General features: G+C 43.7%; 2 protein-coding genes across 3 annotated transcripts in view; one reads left to right on the top strand and one right to left on the bottom strand.

Annotated features, from left to right (window-relative positions):
* Nucleotides 1-15,110, bottom strand: part of wdr18 (WD repeat domain 18) — a 21,118-nt gene extending 6,008 nt beyond the window's left edge. The window contains exons 1-8 of the mRNA XM_026159157.1: nt 15,047-15,110; nt 14,605-14,896; nt 12,860-12,970; nt 11,342-11,475; nt 10,955-11,096; nt 10,528-10,671; nt 10,370-10,434; nt 8,382-8,506 (exon numbers count right to left, since the gene is read on the bottom strand). Of these exons, the coding sequence (XP_026014942.1) occupies nt 8,382-8,506; nt 10,370-10,434; nt 10,528-10,671; nt 10,955-11,096; nt 11,342-11,475; nt 12,860-12,970; nt 14,605-14,817 (934 nt within the window). The 5' untranslated portion in view covers nt 14,818-14,896; nt 15,047-15,110. The remainder of the gene's footprint in view (nt 1-8,381; nt 8,507-10,369; nt 10,435-10,527; nt 10,672-10,954; nt 11,097-11,341; nt 11,476-12,859; nt 12,971-14,604; nt 14,897-15,046) is intronic.
* On the top strand, nt 14,171-24,684 carry kiaa1614 (KIAA1614 ortholog). 2 transcript variants are annotated; one of them, XM_026159155.1, is made up of 8 exons: nt 14,171-14,374; nt 17,945-18,118; nt 18,632-19,389; nt 20,361-20,436; nt 21,476-21,686; nt 21,913-22,004; nt 22,082-22,254; nt 24,239-24,684. In XM_026159155.1, exons 1-8 carry the CDS (start codon nt 14,274-14,276, stop codon nt 24,430-24,432), a joined length of 1,779 nt encoding a protein of 592 aa, XP_026014940.1. In that variant the 5' UTR covers nt 14,171-14,273; the 3' UTR covers nt 24,433-24,684. The 2 variants fall into 2 exon arrangements, with proteins under 2 accessions (XP_026014940.1, XP_026014941.1); XM_026159156.1 differs by having other exon boundaries at nt 14,172-14,374; nt 21,916-22,004.

The following is a 24,684-nucleotide window of genomic DNA, read 5'->3' as shown; positions in this document are numbered from 1 at the left end:
GCTCCTGAAGGTCAAAACTGTTTCTTCTTCTTTCGTGATAGCTCCACGGTGTTGTTTAAATAAAGCTGTTTGTTTTTGAATAACATTGAAGCCCATGTTTACATCACTTCCTGTCAACTTGGCTTTCAAGAACATATCAGTCTCTTAGATGAAACAGGATGCAAGTCAGTGATGTCATGTAACCAGGCTGAAACTGTACCGACCTGAAACATGCAAATGATGACAGGCTGCAGATTAAAAAGCCACTTAGGTGAAACAAAATTAGGGTTTTTTGCTTACTTGTTTTGTAACCTTTAACATTTTTTGGTGCGTTGGTTGTATTACACGTCTGCAGAGGCCAAGCCTACACTTGAAGCCATTGAGGTTTTCGTTGGCGGGAGTGACGCGATGCCGCTGTTATTCCACTTCCAGCAGTTGTATTTGTTGTTCCACAGTTCTCTTTATCCAACATCATTTATCATAACAGCGTCACAATCTGTTTGCTCCTTCCGAATAACAACACCTGGAGCTAATTATGTGTATCTACCTTAAATACATTCACATAAACACACCATACCATAAAACAAAAAAGGTGACCCCTAGCGGCAGACATAAGGTAACAACTAGGGCTGGGCCATATCATACCGTTCACGGTAATACCGGTAAAATGTCGGGCAACGATAAGAAAATGAAATATCACGATAGAATATGGGTAAAAAGCCCATGCGCAGTGCCTTTGTTTTCATACGCACATGGCGGAAAAAGCGTGCCGGCAACAGAGAATGAGAAGGGCGAAAGTGGATCGTTGAATGAAACAGATGAAACAGAATTGGTTTGTAAAAATGCTGCAACTTCAGTGGTGTGGAACGTTCCACACCACTGGTTTAGCTTTTGTCCGTCAGATAAACAACAAAGTACTATTTTTGGTAGAGCATGCAAGCAGGCCGTCGTTATTACCGTGTTTTTTGGAAAATATGGCACACTTGAAATCAATCCTTTGATTTTTCTGAAAATCGCCAGTGCCCCTTATAATCCCGTGTGCCCTCGTATGAATTCTGGTTGTGTTTACTGACCTCAAAACGATTTTCTGTGGTACACGGCGCTCAAAAATCTGTCAAATGTTTTAGTACGACTTTGCTAAGCTACGAAGTCGCACTGCTTGATGGATTGTCGGAGCATTACGGCTATCGTAGGCAGGAGCCTCGCGGAGTAATACGTACTGTGCTTCAACATAAACAAAAACGCACTGTTGGTTTCCTGCACGTGCTCAGTTCTTATCTACTGATGTTCGTTGGTCTGCCCTCAGCAGCTCCATCGGCTGATAAAACCTTAATTGTCCTGCAGTGTTTCCTCATTCGGCACACTGACAGAACCTCTCTCGAGCACCAGAACAGAACAAGAAGAGACGAGTGGGCCTGACCTGACCATCTGACCATCAAACATTCATTACATCAACCTCATCAGATGTGCCTGCCTGAAGTTAGCTTAAACTTTTACACACAGCCTCATTGACAGACCAGGACTTCACCTCCACCACCTGATTGCATACTGTATGTCAGCTCCTCTGGGACTAACACAATATCAACATGTGTTGACGACCATCAGTTTTTGATCACACCCAAACAAACCTCTTCTGTCACAAAGGCCTTGGCCCGTGTGACAGAAGAGGATGCTGGAGAGGGAAGATGGAGGCAGACCATCCTTCCCTGAAGGGAGCATGAGAAAGGAGGAGGAGGAGAAGAAGCTGTCCACTGTCACTTGACGTTTCCATCACAGGTGCCTTTGATTTGGTGTTCTACAAATGAAGAGTATTAAAAACTGAAAATAGAGCAAAGTGTCTGAGTTTGTGAAGGACATTCAGAGAAACTCGTGTGAATATTAAAGTTCTTCTGGTTCATCAGTAAAATATTCAAGCTGCTGCACTCAAGTCACATTAGGAGGAGCTGATGGACATCAACAGATGGCGATCACCTCAATAACACATGACTGCTTCTGCGCTCTGCAGCAGGGGCAAGCTCACTTTGTTCCTAAAAGCTGCCAGGCCACATGACCTACATGATCATTTATCAATGAGACTCATGAAGCAGACGGGATTATTAAGATCCCGAAATTCATCACGATTCGGATTAGCACCAGGTAAATCACACCACTGATGTGTTTGGTCCTGATGAACGCTACCTGTGACAGGTTCTCTGTCAGGCATGTCTGACCTCAAGTTTTCAGACCTCGGCTAATTTTGCCGCGATCGCTGTGTCAGTCCCTCAGACAGCTGCGGTCTGCACAAACACGTTCAGGTGTTTTTGTGGGAAGAATGGAAACAGGAGGATCTGCGTGTGATTAACCCGAGCGCGTTCTGTCAGTCGTAAATGTCTCTGAAATGTGGCGCAGATGAATGAAAATCATGGAATATTCCAGACCAATGTCCAGTCAGGGCCCGCCGTGAAGCAGTTAAATAATCCAATCATCATTACTGGCAAAAACAACTGAGGTCAAAACATTCAGCGGTCAAAGGTTAAATAACAAGGTCCATGGTGGCTCTCCTCCACCTATTGAAGATTCCTCTGGCTGCTGATTGAGACAAGGACACTGTGTGTGTGCGTGAGAGAGAGTGAGAGAACAAGTTTAAAGTGCCATCTGTAACCACGGTGACCACAGGTCCTCTGAGAAACTGTCCCACTGCAACTCATCAACCTGTCATCAACGCTCGTCCATCAGCTGCAACAGCCAATCAGGTCAGGACAAACACAGGAATTGGAATGGCACCTTTAATCTCCTCTGCTTCCTTCACTTGCAGCCAATCAAAAGGAGCGGCTCTGAGCGAGGCGTGCTCCATCAGTAAATCTGCCGCCACGCTGACACGCTGCCAGACTCATTTCACGCCAACAGAAGCTCCAAACCGCAGCGCGTGGGAGCGGATTTACTGCATCTGCCTCCACCTTCAGCCCTCCATAACAGCCCTCTATAACAGCCGTCTGCACCTCCACCTCACCGCTCTGTATCCACTCCGCCTTCAGCGCCTCAGCTCACTGTCACTCTAACTTCCTGTCTGGGGACTTTTAAAATTAATTTCCCTGAGATTAGCTCGAGGATCTGTTTAAGAGTCTGAAGGATGACAAATCGCTCGGGAGACGACAAAGCATCTGAGCTGACTGACACGCCTGAGCCCCGAAACAGGAAGTGGCTCATTTACACACAGAACGAAACAAGTGAGCTGACCTCACCTGTTCACTCTAAACAGCTTTTTTTATTACCTGTACTCAGGTAGCAGCTTCACCTCTAGCAGCCGCTTCACCGTGCTCCTCGCTGTGAGACCAGCTGGCGGCAGCGTCTTTCAAAGGTTAATGTGAAACTGGTCCGACTGCAGCAGCTGCTGAAGATGTTTTATCTGCTCAGAAAACAGTTTACAGCAGACTGAAGACCACGGCCGTGTGACCACGACTCAGAGTCTGTTCACCTGAAGGTTTCCCATGAGGAGTTGAGCCACGCCCACCACGCCCCCTCCCCACCAGAGCAAATCTTATGCTTAGCAATTCTGAAATCTACCCACCCATCCATCCCGCCATCCATCAACTTTTCCATTGTCCACCTCCTTAAACTCTGATGCATGCAGCATGCTGCCCCAGCTTCAGATGTTCAAAAATAAAGTTCAAGACGCTTTTGCCTGCAGGTTAAACTTCTACAGCCTCACACATTACAGCTCCACTCCTGAGAGCCAGCAGCTTCATCTTTGACCTAGAGCACCAGACACATAATGTGCCAATTTAAAATATGGAATAAGCTGTTTGATTGGCTCCTAGGTTAGCATGACGCTAAATGTTTAATACTCTAAAGTTTGTGATCAAAATACTTTCAAACACTGCTCTGGCTCATCGATCAGCCAGAGCAGGCGATTCCAACACCAGATCAATAAGTATAAAAGCAGTTGCTGAACCAGGTTTATACCTGCAGTCTGACCTGGGGGTCAGTCCCCAGGCATGTCAGTGCCTCGGTCAGATGCAGCTGATAGCTCATCTGATTTCAACTAAGCTGCCGCTCCTCAATAAAACCAATCCCTGAGAGACTATGCTCAGGGTGAGAAACTCCACCAGCAAAACATAATGACCGCCAGGTCACCTTGCAGGTGAGCTGAAAGAAGCTCAGACATAGATTTCAAAATGAAAGTGTTTATAAACCTTAAAAAGCAGCTTAAATATTTTTGAGCTTTTATATGAAAGTCAATGATACAATGATTCAAGGTGAAACAGTAAATGTGTGTGTCTACCACTGAGTCTCTGCATGACTGCTGCCATTTACTGAAGGGTCATTCTGATATTTATGAGATTTTATTTTGAAAAGCCATAAAAACTGGCATCACTTACAGTCCCTGGTGAGTTTTAAAAAGTCTAGCACACTTCCTGTAACACCTGTTAGTCATTTAAACTTTGAATGACGTGTCTATGATAAAGAAAGGGTTTTTATCTGAGATGTCCTCCCAGTAAAATAAAGGCAAAGGGGGGTTCAAAGCTGAGGGAAAGTTAAACATCAAAATGTAGGTGGAATGATAATAAGAATAACTGGTGCTGATGCTCAGTTATTTAATTAAAAACTTTAAATCTCTAGGGGACCCGCAGGCTCTGTTTTAACACATAGTTTAAGGGTTTCTCTCAGAAGGATGTCCTCACTCTTACATCATAAATAAAATCCCCGAGCAGTGAAACTCAGGAGGTTTATACTGAAAAGTCCGAGCAGAATTCCTGCTTGTTGTGCTAATAGAAACGGGCTAATTATCCCCCACTCAATTACACATATTGATCGTCTGCTTGGCTCCGGCTGCTGGAATTACACTAATGGTCCAAATGTGGTCCAGAACGACAGATAAATCAGGCTGAGTGTGTTAGAGGCTGAAGGGCTGCCAACACACTGCAGACACTCTGAGGAAACACCCTCAGCTGGTTCGGAGCCTCTCACCTGGATGTTTTATCGATATTCCACTAAACCAGGGGTCTCAAACTTAAATGAGCCATGGGCCAATCCTGGCACTGTCATCTCATTGGAGGGCCACTTTAGTGTTCAAGTAGTACAAAAAACCAAACAAGAAACAAATCCACAAATATTTCAGAAAATGTTTTGTTTGTTTTTTATTTCAAATACTGTATAACAACACAATTTTTTTACTCCCTCTTAACTAACTGAAGCCTTTCATTTAACTACCAAATAAACACATTGGTCCTCTCTTTCTGGCCACACACATGGCAGCACTTCTGCTATCATTTTGTTTGTATTCAACAATACAAAGTGGCAGCCCCCGGGCCGCCACTTTGAGACCCCTGCACTAAACAAACCTATGAAAGACACTTATCACATCAACTGCTTCATGAGCTGAAGGAAAGTTTTTTGGGGTTTTTTTATACCATAAATCTGCAGTTCATCTACCGTCCAGCAGAGGCAGCAGTGAATCTATCTCTATGTTAAAATTAACAAGTTTACAACCAGATAGAAAAACTGGTTTAGCCTCTAAAGATAATTTCTCTTTTCACAACAACTGTACAGGTGAAGAATGTTTTTAGAAAACAACTGTTTGCATTATTGGGGGCATGGCCTCTTTGATTGCAGACAGCTAGCCACCTGTCAAAGCTTTACCAAAGCCTAATTTTACTGAGTGTGGATGTTAATGTAACGCAAGTATGCAGATTAGTTGCTAACATAATTTAGCTCATCTTAAAAACTGTCAGATTCTTTCATCTGAGCACAGCTCCCCCCCATCAGTAGCACTGATAACTGCAGGTGGTGAGTCTTCATCAAGTTTTCATTGAATGCCGTTTGTTTACTGAGATACTCCTGAGATCATTGCATTTAATTTAATACTATCAAACATAAAAGAGAATCATTGAAACTGTCAGGCAAATGTGGGCTGCTGAAATGAAAGTTTCCATGTTTTGCGATGTCACAGAAATCATTTATCTTATCTCTATCGTGATAATTCCTTTCTTCTGCGAGTCAGCTTCCTGTCTGTGGTTCTTTTACAGACTCTGATCATAATTCAGCTGCTGATGATTTGTCTCAGCAAAAAGTCTCAGGATTGTAGTGAAGATGAATCTCTGGGAGGTAAAAGCAGCAGTTAAATGTCAGCACTGCAGATGGGCTGCCTCGCAATAGCCTTCCTGTATGGCCATCACACTAATCCCACCCACCAGCTCTTCCCAAAAGTTCCTTTTTAGTTGAACAACAAAAATCCAGCAGCTCAATTAGAGAACACATCAGGAAGCGACTCTGACGCGTCACACCAAGGACACCGTCCAAACAGCTGATCTATGACATTAGGAAATACCTGGCGACTACAACAGTAACCTACAGCCACATGAATGGACAGCTTGCCACGCCATGGAGTTGGCAGCTTCATGTTTAATAGTTGAAAAAATTTAAAGAAAACCTGCAGTTTGCAGGAACGCCACAAAGACAACTCAACTGAGCCATCAAAATTTAGGTGGAATGATAATAATAACTGGTGCTGATGGTCAGTTATTTAATTAAAAACTGTAAATCTCTAGGGGACCCGCAGGCTCCGTTTTAACACATCGTTTAAGGGTTTCTCTCGGAAGGGTGTCCTTGCTCTTACATCATAAATAAAATCCCCGAGGAGTGAAACTTTGTACTGAAAAGTCCGAGCAGAAGACAACTCAACTGAGCCACTGATGTTTGTCAGAAAATGCTGTCACGCTCAGGTGTACGGTTCAATGCAGCATGGTGTGTTCAAGTGTCACTGTGTTTTTTATTCTAGTACGATGTGTTCAGGGGCCCTCAGAGCTGTCAGTGTTTCCCCGCAGCCTCTCGGGGTAATGAGTCCTGAGATGAGGTGGCGGCAGCAGAGAGAGGTGGTCTCGCCTCGTCGCCTGCAGGAGCGGTGCTCTGCTGTCAGATGGATGTTTCTTTATAACAGTCGCAGATCTGACACGCTGAGAAACGGCGGAGGAGGCAGGAGAACTCGGACTGATGCACACCTCCCCCTCCTCGCTTCTCATGAACTCTTCATGAACCTCTCACTTTATTTGGTTTATTTCACAGCAGCTCAGATAATCAATCGCGCGCACACACACAATGTGTTCGATAACAGTGATGGGATGCAGCGTCTCCTCTGAGCTTAGCACCTGTAGATGGATCTCAAATGACGTCTCTGAGGATCACGTGATGCTGAGCCAATCACAGCATCTCAGATCCGAGACTTCTGCACCGACTTGCCTCAGTCAAACCCAACCATCAAATGATCTACTTCCTGTGACGCATCATTGTTCTCACCATAATCAAATGAAACAAAATAACTGATTAAAAATGGCGAGGAAATGTCTGAGGACCGCCTTCTGTTCCTGTGGTCTTCCTGGGTGCTCCAGGGTCCTGGAGCCATGTGAGTTTACATTTTTAACAAAGTGATAGACAGCAACCTATCCAGGTGCATCCCACCTCTCGCCCGTTGACTGTGCCCAACAGAGGGCGATGGTTTCTGTGAAGGTCGTCAGCATGATGCCTACAGACAAACATCTGCATGGTAATCAGTGACATCACTATGATGTCACACTGATCGTTCTTCACTTCACTCAGTTAAAAAGGCTCAGCTTCAGCCTGGATTCAACTCAAAATCCTGAGATTATTTCAGGTTTGCTCCACCTGTGACATACCTGCAGCGCTACCTGTCTGACACTGGTTTCCTCATAGACCAGTGCTGAGGGGAGCACATTGGTCATGTTTAGTGAAGCCAGGTTAAAAATTCTTCAGCAGCAGGTGAGGTTTGAGATGGCAGGAATTATGTTCTATGGCGTTTCATCACGCTGATGAGTCCGACTCTGCACACGTCAGGTAAAACCATCAGACGGGCTGAGAGCGAGCACCTCCTCTCGCCTTTTTGTGAGGAGCTGAATCTGCTCTGCTGAGACGAATCCTTTTGAGGCGTTGTCGTCATGGAGGATGAAGCTTTCTCTTTAAATTCACTCTGGCTCTTTGTGAGCAGAAACGTGACCGGGAGGGGGGGAGGGTGAGCCGCGCATCCGGCCAAAGCAGGGATTACGGTCGCTGACGGCCGTTTGAAGTGAGACGAATTTGGCGCGGAGGATTTGGTTAATTACAAAATGTCAGTCACGATCACGGCGGGGAGGTCCCTTCTCGTGTTCCTGTCAGAACCACACCGCCGCTCATCATCAAGCAGACACCAGAGGAGGAGACAGCGCCGCCAGCGTCACCACTCATTAATAACCCAGCAGCAGCTGAGGAGGAGGCAATTAAACAGCACCTCCCTGAGGTGATAGCTTAAAAGTGCAGCTTCCATTGACCCACATGTAACCAGAAGTAGATCTCAAGCTGAGATTTCTTTTGAGCAAGGCAGCACAGATAGAAAAACTCTCAACCCTGATGATGTCACACGGTGCGGGACTTACCTTTGTGTGTGAGGCAGCGGATGCTCTGTTTGCTCTGAATGTCCCACAGTCTAACCGTTTCATCGTGTGACCCTGACAGCAGCAGAGTCCCGTCCATCGACACTGAGAGACACGTCACCATGTTCCTGAGGAGAACACACAACCACGATCAATACAGTTAATAAACCCTAATCAACAATCATCCTGAACCTTGATCATTGAAGTTAATCCACAGTAAACACCTGTTAGAAGGGCTTCCTCTGACGTGTGTTATTCACTACCATCTGGATTACTTCACCGATGGAGACAAGAGCTCTTCATCACAAGTGTCGTTTTCCCCACACCTGTTTTCAGTTTATGGTCGTTCATATTTCCTACCACACCCACTGCTTGGCGAGCTTGGAATTAATGAAGAGACAGCCCACCACCATTTATCGCCGTGATGTCACACCTCAGCCCAAGCAGACTCCCACAAGTCTGACGAGAAGCACCGTGAAAACGTGGACAATACTCTGCTGTGATAAAGAACTGGTCGCCTGGCATGGTCATATCCTGTTGACGGTCTACACGTTATTCATTTATTTTCAAACATGGAGATAAAACTGTTTGTACAACACATGAAGTTTCTTAATTTTCTGCTACTCATATTAGGCCCCAGCCACACTCCGTCTGAAGCCCCGCCCCACTTGTTCTAACTTTGTGCTTAAACGTCGTGACTGTTACAGACGATGAAGGTTAATTGTCGGTGGACTCGCTGACCTCCAAACGCTCGACGTGATCACCAGCGCCGCTCCTCGCACCGTACCGGAAACACAATTTGTTCCACACACATGAAAATACTCGCACTTCCTGTCACCGCCACAGAGAAATGGTTGGTGTCAGATTAAACTCATTGAAGCAATCCCGTCCTTTCTACAGATTTTCACCCTCTGCTTTCAGTGAACAAGACTTTTGCTGCAAAAGGAACAGGAAATGACCCAGGGCTATCTGCTGATATAAATCTTTACAGACAAATTTCCATCTTGTCACACAGTGGAAATTTGTGTTTGTTTTATGCTACGTTTTATTCTGATTTTAGCGTTTATTTGTATGTGTAGTATTGATGTTATTTGCATCATTTTTGTGTTTTGCATAATGTTGTTATAATCCACTGTGGAATGGTTGCATCTGTGGAGGTGTGGGTGGGCCCTGAGGTGGCCTATCAGCGGTCGAACAGACTTGTTAAAAGAAAAAGGACAGGCACAGGCTCGAGAGGAAGGAGGAACCAGGCGTGGGAGAGAAGGACATGCTACCGGATCGCCACGTGAAACGGCTTCCAATGTTGTTTGCCGGGTGCAGCCGTGTTGGGGGAGGGTCACCGTGGCTATTAGCCAGGCCAGCTTCACGGATGACGTTTCTGTCCAGTGTCTGTCTGTTTACAGGGCGGTGCCACGAGGGAAGTAGCAGCTAGCAAGAGACTCAAGTGCGGAGCGCAGCTGGGTTGTGATGTGACGAGCCTGATAGAGAGACAGGACGGAGATGGGAGTTTCTCCTCGTCCTCCTGAAACTAGGCTGGCGTGATCCAAAAATCAGAAGAGGAATTCCTCTCTCTTTGTACATATAAGGAACATTTGTCTTAGGTTGTAGGACAATTTTATCGCGGCACTGGGCGGGATTTAATGTACAAAGAACATCTTATTGCAAAAGTTGTTCAAAAGAATTGTGTTTATTTATTCCTGGTCTCCTCCTCGGGGACTAAACTGCGTGTGATTAAGACCCGCTCAGTCTCTCCTCCCTGGGTTTCTGATACACGTGTTCCCCCTCGTATTCTAAGAACTTGTGGCGTGACATTTAGGCCCACCAGCTTTAATGTCCACACAGTTTTTTTCTCACTATTAAACAAAAAGGTAAAAACGGTTCATCAAAGCTTCTAGCGTGAGACTTTATTTTGAAAAGAAGAAAAAAGAAAGCTGGTTTTCGTGCACACACACGACCATATTCCTGCAAACAAACGCCAGCGGCTGTCTCACCTGTGACCTTTAAACACCTGATTCCCCTCGCCATCCGACTGGAACGACTTTTCCCGACCGAGACTCTGCAAACAGTTCAAACAGGTAAACTTTATCGTCTCCCCTTAAAGCTGGGAGGAGTCAAAACATGATTGGGTGAGAAAATGAGACAGACTCACCTGGCTGCACAGAGACACTTGGAAAATATTTCCATCACTTCCTCCACAGAACACGAAGTACTCAGCAGGGTCAAAGGTCACAGACATGATCTCCACATCAAAGAGGATCGAGAGGAGTAGCTCGCCTGAGGACAGCTCCCATACCTAGACAATTAGCAGAAACAAACCCTAAGACTGTGATGACTGATATTTTACTGTGCTGAGCTCTGATTGGTATGATTTAACCCATTACTACATGAACTGCAGACACAGACAGTTTCAAGACACCAACTTGTTTAGAGAAACTAAACGAAGTAAGCTTCCTCCTCAATACCACGCTAACTCCTGTTCTTGATTATGGTGAGATGAAGATCATCAGCTGCCCGCTTTACCTGGGTCACAGCTGTCTGGATCGCTGAGTGACATGAGCAGAGGTGCACAAACTCACCTTCACTGTCTGGTCTAAGGAGGCGGTGGCGACTCGAGCCTGAGCTCCCATCAGGCCGCAGTGCAGGTCTGTGATTGGCAGAGAGTGACGAGACATGATGTGGCGAGGCTCAGGGGCGTGGCTTACATCCAGTTGGACAACACTGAAACACAGTGAACAGAGTAAGTGAGTCAGAGATCCGTCTGGCACATCTCAGAGTCACAGGTGACGCGCCGACCTTACCAGGCAAGTCTGAATTTTATAAAACACACACACAGCTAAAGCTGCACCTGCTGGACACTGCGCCTCTCTCCTGGCTGACTTCACATTAGTCTTCTTGTCATGAAATACCTTACTCCTGATTAAAAGCTACAGAACGCTCCAGATGTGTTTTCAGGTATGTCTCACCTTGACAGACTCCACACCAGAGCCAGGTTGTCTTTTCCACCAGAAACAAAATGGCTGCTGTCATCAGTGAACTTCAGACAGGTGACGTCCTGATAGTGACGACTGAGGACAGACAGCAGTTTACCTGTGCACACCTGATCAGTGAGAAAACAAAGTAAACAAACCTGAACAAAGAGACAAACCCCCCCCCAAAAACGACAAAAACATAAAAGGAAGAACTGTCTCTCTAAGCTCTTCCTGAAATGTTTGAATCCTCATTCCAATCAGCTCCTTCAGCCTCTGATCACCTCCATATGTCTGCTGGAGCTTTATTCTAACATTGAACCTGCAGGAGGTCCAGATGTTCTCATGAACCAGTTTTAGTGAGTTAGTCTTAGCACAGCACGAGCTGATCTCCAATCCTGTGTTCACATTTCACTTTCCAAACCCTCCTCCATGCATTCAGCTTCTACTGTTTCCTCTCTGATGAACAGGATGGAAACAGCTGAGGAGCTCTGAGATGGTGATGCTCTTTCTTAAACTCCTCTGTCAGCATCATCTAAGCAGCTTTTTGTGGTGTCAGTAAGTCAATAATGAGCTTTTATGTTAAACACCTGGAGATGCTTAAAGACGTGTTTTTTGTTCAGATTAACTTTATCTGTTAGTTCTTCAGAGAACACAAGAATATGAGAATCTGTTCTCCACACGAATGTGGGTAGTTGTGCTTCTTATTCTTGTGTGGGTTCTCTCCTGGTTCTCAGAGTTCCTTCCCCAGTCCAAGTCCTGACTGAGCCTGAGTGCTGATCCGTCTCTATGTTAACCCTGTGATAAACTGGAGACCTGTCAATGTGTACCTGGTGTCACCTATAGCTCAGATAATCTCCTCCCCCAGCAAGACTAAATTAAATAAGAGTGAAACAGATGGATGGATGTATTCTAAACTTTGTTTGGTCAATATTTTCTTTTTGGTAACAACTGTTCCTGTAATATTGGAAAGTCTGTGTTTTGTTTTTTAAATGGTGCCACATTTGTAGAGAAAAGGTATTCGTGGGTTGAGCAACAGAGTTCAGTTATGTGAGCTGTACCCATGACAAACCAAATCTTCTCTGCCAATGCTAAACAGCTGCTACTGACTCTCTTTTGTGTAACATATATTGGATCGGATGATTGAAGTCTGAAGAAACAAGACATGTTTAACAGTTTATTTACTGAACTGAACAATCAGGGGCCTCACGAGCATCTGTACAAACCACACAGAGCCACAACAGCCTGGCACTTCCTCATCACACTGGTCACCAGCTTGGTCACAGACTGGTGAAATCCCATTCATCAAAGGGCAGATTGCTTACTGACCGCTTGATTGATGAGTGACCAGGATGAATGAATGCTGCTGAACAGTAACTTCACATCAGTAGAGTTACTGAAAGAACTTGTGATTTGCATCATGCTGTCTGCCTATTGAGTCGTACAGCACAGGCTAAACAGGATCTTAAAAATTAATAAATTACATTCAGCCAATCGGAGCTTGAATAGACTCACCTCCCACAGGTAAATGGCCTCAGCGACTCCAGCAGCAAGAAAGAGTCCATTAGGTGAAGCAGAAAGACAAGTGACCACACCGGGACACACGATCTTCTGCTGCAGCTGATCCTGAACAACAAAAGAACAAGTGGGTGTGTCTACGAGGGAAGATCAACATATCCAGGCTTACTCTGTTCGCTGGCTTAACAAAATTTAAAAAGCCCAGTCAGAGATTATCAGAGACCATGAATATCAGAACATGGGCATCAGCTTGGTGTTTAACCCCCCATCTTCTTTTCTGCTTTAGGCTCTGAGCATGATCAGACATTCAATTTTCACTTCAATACCATTTTATTTATATACATCACCAAATCACAGCAACAGTTGCCCTAAGGTAATGCCATCCAGGTACCACACTTCATGGAGCTGTATACAGTTCAGAGCTCTGATGTGTCACATTAGAAACAAACATAAACCCCAGCAAACATTTTTATTGTGACGCTTTGTGTGCTTCTGATGATTGGGTATTTCCACCAGCATTTCTTTTTATTTTCTTTAAAGACGTCTATCAGAGTTGCTACAGGAAATTAAAAGAGGAAACGCAGTGTGAATAACATTTTTGCTACCAAAATAAAACTAGATCAAATACAATAAAGCAAGAACTGAAAACAATATTTGATGATCTCCATTATGCGCTGAGCAATTCAGATTACCCGAGGTCCCTGAGCGGGTCCTGGAGAGCGCCACATCTGGAGACTATTGTCCTACTTCTTTAACGCCCAAGCACCAGCACAGCTGCTCCTCTGATAGGAGGACATGGGGCTTAGTTGATGCATTTTGTGGAACATGACCCAGTGGTCTTAGCTAACTATAGGCCAATCTCCAACCTTCCTTTCATATCAAAAACACTTAAAAAAAAGTAGTTGTCAAACATCTCTGATCATCTGCAGAGAAATGGCTTATTTGAAGTTTCAATCAGGTTTCAGAGCTCATCACAGCACAAAAACAGCTTTAGTGAAGGTTACAAATGATCGTCTTATGGCCTCTGACAGTGGACTCATCTTTCTGCTTGTCCTGCTATACCTCAGTGCAGTGTTCGATACTATCCAATCCATGAAGCCTGATAACACACACCAAGTAGTTAAACTGCAGGACTGTCTTAAAGATAAAGACCTGGATGACCTCTAATTTTCTGCTTCCAAATTCAGATATCAAACTGAGGTGATGGAACCTTCAAGGGAAAGTCAGACACAGGTCAGCAAGGTTCAAACAACAGGTGATCAGCGACCATCACCACAGTGACCTGCAGCACACCCTCAACACTCTGAAAACGGCTCTGCGTACCTGCTGTACCACCAGGTGTGTCCATGTTACATTTGAGCAGCAGGCTTTCAAGGTAGAATGCTTCACAGAGAAACTGCACATCTGTAGGATGTCTCAACAAGATCTGTGTGTACTAACACAGCAGTCTGTGCGAAAACACGTGGACTCACGAATCAGCTTCTTTAACGCTGAGCTGCAGCCATCACACAGGTAAGGTGTGAGGACAGATAAACGGGATTCGGTAGGGGGTTCGAGTGGTTCTGACAACGGCTCTACTTAATTAAAGTGAATTAAAGTGTCAGCTTTCTAAACGCTTTGTTTACACCTTTAGAGGGACTGCGGGTTTCTGAGCCCCTGTCCGCGCTGAGCGGCGGAGCGTTACTTTCGTGACTCTCGCCTAGTGAGCGAGGTGGGCTCAGCTGGGCCAGGTGCTGTCCTACCTTTCTCTGCAGCTCCCACACGTTGATGAAGTTCTTGCCGAGCTGCGCGGACAGCAGGTACTCCCCGCCGAGCACCGTGAGGCTGCGCGCGCCGCTGTTCCCGCCGCGGTACGAGAGCAGACTGGAGCCGCTGTGCGGGTCGAACACGGTGCAGTTCCACAGCTGGGACCCCGAATCGCTGCTCAGCAGGACCTCCAGAGGAGCCGCCATCATCCACACACACACACACCGGCCACCGCCGTACACTCTACGTCACGTCCGAGACCGATACGTCACGTCCGGGCGCGGTGCACTGTGGGAGATGTAGGGACAGGCTCTATTTAGAAACACCTGTTTTTCTCCAAAAATATTTAACACAAGTAAAAATAAAACTTAGAGCACGGGAGGCGTTATTTATACAAACATTCTAAACAAATGATAAATAATTCAGGTTTTTACTCACCTGAAAGCAAATATGAATATTTTGCATAATTAAACTTCCATTTTAAGAACCGCACATTTTTACCCCTCAACCATAAAAGGCTGATGGGGTACGACCATCCCCCTGCTGGGAGGCCAGCGTGGACACCGAGGTTTGTGAATGCGATAACTCAAGAGCACGTTGGAGTTTTAATTCGCTACAAAAATCTTGGACGAGTTCAAATCTCAAAAGAATATCCTTAAGCTCTTTGGAAACTTTATTTATACACTGACACACATTACATCCTGTCTTTCAAAGCGAACATTCCTGAGTTCCACCCGCTCATTTGGCAGCATACGTGACGACACGTTTGCCGCCTCAGGGGCGTGATGAGGCAGCATACGTGCCTTCACGGATAAACTGTGCCCCCTTGTGGTGACAACTAAAATACTGCGTCTCAGTCAAACAATAACACGAATGCAGTCCAACACATTTCACAACTTGAGCACACAAATTAAATATCTCAACAAGCGTTCTCGTTTCTAGACTGATAAAACCATGATGATTTTATTTTATTGCGCTTTCATTGAATCCGTTTTATCTTTTCTTTGGTGTTGTGGTTATCTGTAAAGAAAAGGAACCACATCTGAACCTAACATGCCTTTACAGACAGTTACAGTGGCTGGCCGGTTCACTTTTCTGGACTCAAACCCTTTGCACAGTGAATTTCAGTTTCAATCAGTCAGTGAACCAACATTAGGTCTCTATATTCTCTATCCTTGTTACTACTTGAATTAATAATTGATCAAGACACTGATTGATTACAGAAACCTGGTTACAGTAGGATGATTATAATAGTTTAAATAAATCAACACCCCTGAGTTAACTGTCAGAATCCTCTTAACACAGGACGATGAGAGGGTGTGGCAGGCTGCAATCTTTTCCTCCAGCTTATTGATCCACCAAAGACCCAGACAGAATTTTAATTCATTTGAAAGCCTGACACTTACCCATGTCTAAATTTAAAATATAGTTTTATTTGTTGTTATCTATCGTCCAACATGGGCCTTACTTAAAGTATTGTCTGATTTCTCAGACCTTTATCTGATTTAGTGCTCAGATAAATATATTATTTTGGTTGATATTTAACATCACTTCAATTCAAGTTAGTTTTATATATATATAGCACCAAATCACAACAACAGTTGACTCAAAGCATTTAATATTGTAGGCTAAACACATTCCCATAATACAGAGAAACCCCAAAAATCTCCTCCAGCAGAACCATGCTCTGGGAGGGGCTGCCATCTACCGCAACCACTTGGGGGTGAGGGAACGTAGACAGGACAAAAGGCATGCTATGGAAGAGAGCAAGACATGATCGATAACTCGTAGTTAAATGGAGAGTAGTGTATAAAGCACATGGTGAGTTAAAAGAGGTAAGAGCAGGAGAAGTGCTCACTGCCTCATGGGAAACCAGCAGTCTGAGAGTGACGTGCTGTATTGGGGTGATATGGTACTATAAAGTCTTTAAGATAAAATAATGGGCCTGATTATTCAAGACCTTGTATGTGAAGAGAATGATTTTAAATTTTAAATCCATTCTGGATTTAACAGGCAGCCAGTGAAGAGCCAGTATGGGAGTAAAATGCCATTTGTTTCTAGTCCCTGTCAGTACTCTTGCTGAAGCATTTTAAACCAACTGAATGCTTTTCATAGAGTTTTTAGGACATTCTGACAATAACAAATTACACTAGTCCAGCCTGGAAGTAATAAATGCATAAACAAGTTTTTCAGTATTACTCTGAGCCAAGATGTTTCTAATTTTAGAGCTATTGTGCAAATGGAAGAAAGCAGTCATAAATATTTGTATAATGTGCATATTAAAGGGCATATCCTGGTCAAAAACGACACCAAAATTCCACACAGTGTCGCTGGAGGCCAAGGTAATGCCATCCAGAGTAGATACCATATTTCTATTTTTAGGGCCAACCACAATAACCTCAGTTTTATCTGAATTTGCCATGGATATGAGAAATGTCCATGGCAAGCAGGAAATTAGATGTGATCCAGGGTTTTGTGTCTGTAAGACATGTACTTTTAGCTTTATAGTCACAGAATAAATGATCTGAACAAGTTCAGAAATGCTTTTAGCCTAAATAATAGAATAGAATAGCTGTTTATTGATATTGTTCATGTACAATATGATTGTAAAACATCTTAATAAAAAGTAGCTTTTATCTCTAGGTAAAATACAATTTTTTAACATCTACCCCTGGGAGATGAACAGGAGAAGTGGCCCGTCTAGGAGTAGACTGTGTGTGTGTGTATTTTAAAACTATATACGACAATTCTTGGGAACAGGTGGTGGCATCCCTAGTAGCCCTGAAACCATAGAGTTAAACCTGAAGTTACCATGATAACCAAAAACCCTGCCTCTTGCAGAGTTATGACTCTGCTGTGTGTCATGCTGGTAGAGATAACCCGAAAACTGTGAATTTACATCAGCTGTCAGCAGTCTACCCTACCTGCTCAGGTGTATTGACAGCTGACAACATTTCACAAACGAACACTCAGGAACTAAAAGTATAAAAAAGTACTATCAGTGCTACAAGTACACGATTATTACTTGATCATGACATGAGAACAGGTGGAACAGCACACCTGTACATGTTTCAGGACAACATGAAGGAAACTAATTTTTGTTAAAGCACAAAACCGGACAACATGAAGGAAACTAATTTTTGTTAAAGCACAAAACCTTCTCTACTGTCCTGTTGGAAAATAATGAGGGCCAAAAGTCTGAAAAAGCAGAAATGTCCCCACAGAGTGGGTCAAACACACTGTGCTGATGTAAACAGTCTGTGGGCTCGTCAGTTTAATTAATCCTGACCAGCTGCTCCTGGTAATCCTCCTTCCTCTGTCCCTCTGACCAATCAGAGCACCTGATGTCATCCTCGCTCTTCACCCCTCCTCGTGTGTGTATGTGTTCAGCCTCTTTGTGGTTGACCGGTTCCCGCGGCAGCAGCAGTGTGAGGACGGAGTTCGTATGAAGCGTCGTTGTTTTCCTCTGAGAGGAGACCACAGTCTGCTGACCCCTGACACACACACACTGTGAGTAATACACACATGCATACATGCCGTGAGTAACACACACACACACACACACACGCCGTGAGTAATATATACACACACACACGTTGACTAACGAAGCTCAAACAGTTTTATGAAGAAGCTGTTCTTTAGTTCTGTGCTCTTAATTACATCATTATGACTTGGTGATTAAATTAACTGCAGAGCAGCTGACTGGTCACCGTTACCTTTAGTGACAAACACCTGAATCTTGTTTTACCAGATAATGGGAAAAACTAGAAATGGGTTAAACAAACACTGAAATCAAAACACTAAAGAAGTTATTTTTAAAATATATTTTTCTTCACAAAAATAAAAAAATTATTTTTAAAAAAAATAAGGCAAAAAAAGATTGTTTTATGATGAAACAAAAAAAATCGATAAATACTAAATAAAGGCTTCACTGACAAATCTGATTTTGTAGATTACAGTTTTATTTTTAACCTTCTCTCTAAAACCATTAAGAATCAGTTTTTACATGTCTCACTATTTCAGCCTGGGGTTGAGGCAATGTGATCAGGTGCAGTCAGGGGGTGTGGCTCCTCTCTCAGGAGGCTCATCCAGCAGCAAACCCAACACTGCGTCGGCCAGGCAGCGGCCAGCAGCATCTCCGACTCGTCGTCTGCGGTTTGAGGATGAGACGGAAAAGGAGGCGGAATCTCGTTACCTGGAGCGACAGCGGCAGAAGAGACAGACGGGGAACTGCGGAGTTGGTGTGGTGATGTCCAAACCAGACTTGAACCTGTACATCAATGGCACGGCGGAGGCAGGGCACGCGGTCGGCAAGCAGCCAAGGGGGCAAACAGTGGTGAGCAGAGCAGGTCAGAATCACACCTGTGAGAGAGGAATAAGATGCGGAGTCAATCTCTGGCAACACTCACCTGGAACTGACAAGAGGGGGAACCTAAACAGACAGCACCTTAACCTGCGGACTGAACCAATCAGAGAGACCTACATCGGCTCTGTCACCAGTGTGGAAAAGGATGGGGCTTACACACAGGTGAGACGGCAATCAGTGGAGCTAAATGGAGCCCAGGTGACTTTTCATCAAGCCATGCCCTACGCTGGCCTGCCAACCAACCCCTATGCCCCTCACTCAATGGGGCTGTGTACTACCCACCCGCCCAAACTGCACAGAGAGCATCAATTGGGGCCTGAGCCTAGGGAGAGGAGAGGGCGTGAGGTGGAGGAAGATCTGAACAACATGATGAAGAACTCCTCATCCTCCTCAGAGAGGAGCGCAGACACAACAGGTGAGAACTTATCTCCTGAAAAACATTTGCCTACACACTTTGTGTTGAGCTAAGAAATTTACCTGCTAAATCACCACAGTAACTGGTGCTGAAGGCATCGCCTAGTCAGGATCAGGTGATGTTCAGAGTTTGAGTTTAAAATCAGCTGAAGAATTTCCTTTGATTCTTTTATGTGCAGCTTTATGTGCAGTCGATGAAGCTGCGGCAGCTCAGACTGAACATTCCTGTGTTTGTGTGCTGTTGCAGAAAATGTCTAAATGTTGTTCTGCTTGATTATGATCTGCTGCTTAGTCTCTTTCACACTGCTGCAAACACAGAAAACACACCAAGCATAACTGTTCAACAATTTACATTAATTCACGCTGATCTGATTTCCACATCTTCTTAATCACCCTGTGGGACAGGAAGCTTGTATGTTAATGTGGATTCACTGCGATTCAGATCTTAATTTTACCACTCTGTGCCACAAATCACCAGATTAAACAGCTACTGCACCGTTCGTCTCTCAGATTATTTATATTAGAATTTTATGTTCTTTACAGATTTTTATCTCTATTTTTATCATCATCATCTTCTGATAATGGCTCTAACTGGACTGGCAGGACTCACAGATATTATTTAGTGCAGAGGAAGAGTCACAAGACATATGAAATGCCCATTTTTATGTGAGCGCACTCAGAGCCTGAAGCCCAGTTTAACAGAGAAAGTTGATAACCAGTATGCTGACACCCATCATCTCTGACTGGGATTTTAAGTTTTGTTGAGCCAGCTAACACAGCAAAAGCCTGGATATCTTGAACTTCCTTGTACCTTCTGTTGTACCTCTAAACATAAACATGAGGCTACCATAAATCATTTTATTTAATCTGTGAGCAGTTTGTTTGGCCTCCAGAGTTCACTGCAGAGCTGCACATGATATCACATGCGCCTCTAAACACACCTTAACCTCTAGATTTCTAATTTGTTTACAGCTGAGAGTCATCCCCCGCCCACCTCAGAGCCAATGAGAGCAGAGCTCCACCAACTTGACGTTTCACTTCCTCCACAGTGAGTTTGTGTGATTTCATTGACAGCTGGTCAAGGAGATGAGCGTCACACCTGGATTCATGTGTTTCATGAGTTTAGTTGCAGCAGCCTAACTGATCGCTTATTTGGTTTAATTGTGTTTTGATCACATGCTCATCCCCGCTATTCAATTCAACTCAATTTTATTTATTCATCACCAAATCACAACAGTTGCCTCAAGGCGGATATTGTAATGTAGATTACATACAGAGAAAAACCCAACAATCATATGACCCCCTATGAGCAGGCACTTTGGCGACAGCGGGAAGGAAAAACTCCCTTTTAACAGGAAGAAACCCCAGCAGAGGGAGGCGCCATCTGCCGCGACTGGTTGGAGTGAGAGCAGCAAGACAGGATAAAAGACATGCTGTGGAAGAGAGCCAGAGATTAATAACAAGTATGATTCAATGCAGAGAGGTCTATAATGTATAATGTAAATGTGTGGACCTCCACAATTAACCTTAGTGTGTAAAAAGGACTCTCCATTTACATGAACAAATTGGAGTCTATTAGACAGATATGATACAACCCACTGCAGCGCAGTACCTGTAATACCTACAGCATGCTCTAATCAATCATTTTAACAGAAAATTATGGTCACAACAGTATTGAACACTGCACTGAGGTCCAGCAGGACAAGTACAGAGATGAGTCCACTGTCAGAGGTCAGAGGTCAGTAATGGTTTAACTACAGCCGATTATTAGAGATAGATTGATCATATTAACTCATTCACTGCCAGCCATTGGCAGTGAATGAGTTAAACCCATTGACTCATTCACTGCAATTGACGGCTATAGACGTCAATGGCAGTGAATGAGTTAAAGATTGAAGCATTAATTAATGGCAGGACTTCTTTCAACAGTCTTGTAGGAATGGGGTCTAAAAGACACGTTGATGATTTAGAGGAAGCAATTACTGAAGTTAACTCAGAAAGATCAATACACTGTTTAAATCCAGCTGTGATCTCAGGTGTTTCCAGGTGAGGTGTCATGTGGCTGATCTCATTGATCTGTGTTGCAGTTTAAGCAGCAGAGAAGATTCCTCCCGTCTTTCTCTGCGACGTTTTTTCTCCACCGTCACACTGAGCAGGACTCGAACCAGCAGCCTCGACCGCCTCTGCTCACGGACCCATGAGCGAACCCACCCCTCCCTCGCTGACTCCACCTCCTCAATTTCCAGGAACTCCTCCAGCCTGGTGAAGAAAACTTTATCTGTTGAGTCGCTCAGTGTGGTGAGAACATGAATTATACATCTATCTATCTATCTATCTATCCATCTATCCATCTATCTATCTATCTATCTATCTATACATACATACATACATACATACATACATACATACATACATACATACATACATATATACATATATACATATATACATATATACATATATATATATATATATATATATGGTGAGACTACTTCTTTAACCTATCTGTTTCCTGTCTGTTCAGCAGGAAGTACCACTTTTCCAGTCAAGAAAGTCATCTTTGGAGCTGAAGAAGAAGAAAGATCGTTCTGCGAACTATAAACCAGCTGCTGAACAGTAAGACACACACTTCTCTTTTCTACCCTGATACTCAGACCAGCCCATCACAGCCTACCCACCTGTTTGTCTCTCAGGTCCTTACCTGGTAGTCTTGGCGTCGAAGACATCAGTTGTCCCTCTTCAGTTTGCTCTGTTGGGCGGATTCTTCAGATTTGCCCTGATGGGACATTTTTATTGGAGCTTAAGCGACCAGTGGGTCAGACGTTTGGCTTCATCATCAGCAGAGGAAGAGGACGACGTGACACTGGTACTAACTCTACCGACACTTCCCCTAATACTTAATATATATAAGTATTTTTCACCTTACTAAATGGTAAATGGCCTGTATTTGTATAGCGCTTTTACTAGTCCCCCTAGGGACCCCAAAGCGCTTTACACACCCAGTCATCCACCCATTCACACACACATTCACACACTGGTGGAGGCAAGCTACAGTTGTAGCCACAGCTGCCCTGGGGCAGACTGACAGAAGCGAGGCTGCCATATCACGCCATCAGCCTTTCTGGCCAACACCAGTAGGCAGTAGGTGAAGTGTCTTGCCCAAGGACACAACGACCGAGACTGTCGAACCGGCAACCTTTCGATTACAAGGCGAACTCCCAACTCTTGAGCCACGATCGCCCCACTGATACTACTGATATCATCTTAAATACTACTCACATTACTAAATATATCGACTCACTAATATGCTGGGGTCAGGGAGATTCTATCTGGGGACTTTATTGTCCTGCTGTGGAACAGTGACAGTAATGTAGAAAATGACAGTTCCCACAATGAAATGAGCGTGCGGCACCACCAATAGATCACAAAGCACATCACTGCCTGATGAGCCAGTCACAGCTGTTCCTTGCACCATGCAGCTTGAAGTTTCCTGGATGTACTCCAGGAAAATGACACTGCATTAAACAACTGCACAAGGATTGGATCACTGCCACATTTGTCCCGCCTTTCCACACAATTTAATTTGTTCTGATTGGATCTCATTTTTATTTATTTTTTTCAAAAGTATAAATACATTTCATCATAGTTTTTGTCCTTGTGCATCAGTTTTTAATTAATTACCATGTTGTATTGTCAGGAAAAAAAACGGTTATCGACAAAAACTATGCCGAAAACTATAGGTCAAAAAATGTAACAGATTGAGTGTATGTAAGCATCACAAATAAAACTACAATGTTTGGAAGACTTGTGTTAAACATTCCTTACACTGTTTAAATAAAGAAAAAAACTACATTTTTATAGAGGGGTTAATAATTCTTTCCATGTAAGTGTGAGAATTTTAAAATGAATTCTAAAGTCAACTGGGACCCAATGTAAAGAAAATAAAATGCAGGTAATGTGAGCTGGCATCCCAGAGTGTTGCAGGAGTCTGGCTGCAGCATTCATTATTGCTTGGAGGCATAACAGAGATAATTTGTCCATGCCCATAAAGAGAGCATTTCAATAATCTAAGTGTGATGATACAAATGCATGAACAATTTTCTTCATTTCAGAGGAGGCAACTATAGCTTGCAATTTAAAAATGTTCCTTAAATGGAAGAAACAGGAATGGGAGATCAATTTTATATGTGAGTCCAAGGTCAAGGATGAATAACATACAACACCAGAGGCCATAAGAAGATCATTTATAACCTCCACTAAAGCTGTCTCTGTACTGTGAGGAACTCTGAAACCTGACTGAAACTCTTGAAATAAAAGATTCCTCTGCAGATAATCATTTGGCTGTTTGGCAACTACTCTTTCAAAAACAATTTAGGTGAAATGAAGGTTGGAGATTGACTTATATTTAGCTAAGACAGCTGGGTCAAGTGATGACTTTTTAAGTAACGGTTTAACTACTGCCAGCTTTGAGCAGTCTTTTAGGAATGGGGTCTAAAGACATGCTGATCATTTGGAGGAAGTAATTATTGAAATAAAGTTAGAAAAATAAAAATAAAAACTCTAAATAAATATCAACAGTATTGAAAGTAGCTGTGTATGTTATGAATAATTTTGTTTTGCAATAGTTAACATTTTATTTGTGAAGAAGTTCATGAAGTCATTACTAGTTAATGTTAAAGGAATGGTTGGCTCAACAGTGCTCTGACTTCTTGTCAGCCTGGCTACAGTGCTGAAGAGAAACCTTGTTCTTTTTTTCTTCAATCAGTGATAAATAGTAAGACGTTCTAGCTTTATGAGGGCTTTTTTTTTTATAGAGCAACAAACTACTAACAGTTTGATGTACATTACAGGTGTGTATATAGAAGACATGAACAGCAGCACTGGGAAGCTGTATGCTGGCCTGCTGGCTATTGGAGATGAGATCCTGGAAGTCAACGAGGAGAAGGTGGCCTGCCTCAGTCTGGACCAGGTGACAAACCTCCTGATCAAGAACCAGTCTGTCACCATTCGGGTCCTTCGACACCAGAGGACACGTTCAGAGTGACAACCACACTGCCTGACTGAAGAACCAGTTGCCAACACTGAACCTGACTCACCTGTTTATGGCAGTAACAGAGTTAAAGCAAAACTGCAGTCTATGTCTTACACTTTCTCATGATGAGAAGCTTCTTGTTTCCTGTTAAATCACTTTGACTTGCTGGTGTGAATATTTGTTTAATGCCATGCAGTATTTGTCCTCTGAGCTGATACTGTTTTTTTGTTTTTTCAATTTTATTTTATTATTATATTAATAATA

Source organism: Astatotilapia calliptera, chromosome 23, assembly GCF_900246225.1.
Source record: "Astatotilapia calliptera chromosome 23, fAstCal1.2, whole genome shotgun sequence".
Classification (NCBI taxonomy): Eukaryota; Metazoa; Chordata; class Actinopteri; order Cichliformes; family Cichlidae; genus Astatotilapia; species Astatotilapia calliptera.
Note: the sequence above shows the minus strand (reverse complement) of the source record. Positions and strands in the feature narration are given on the sequence as shown.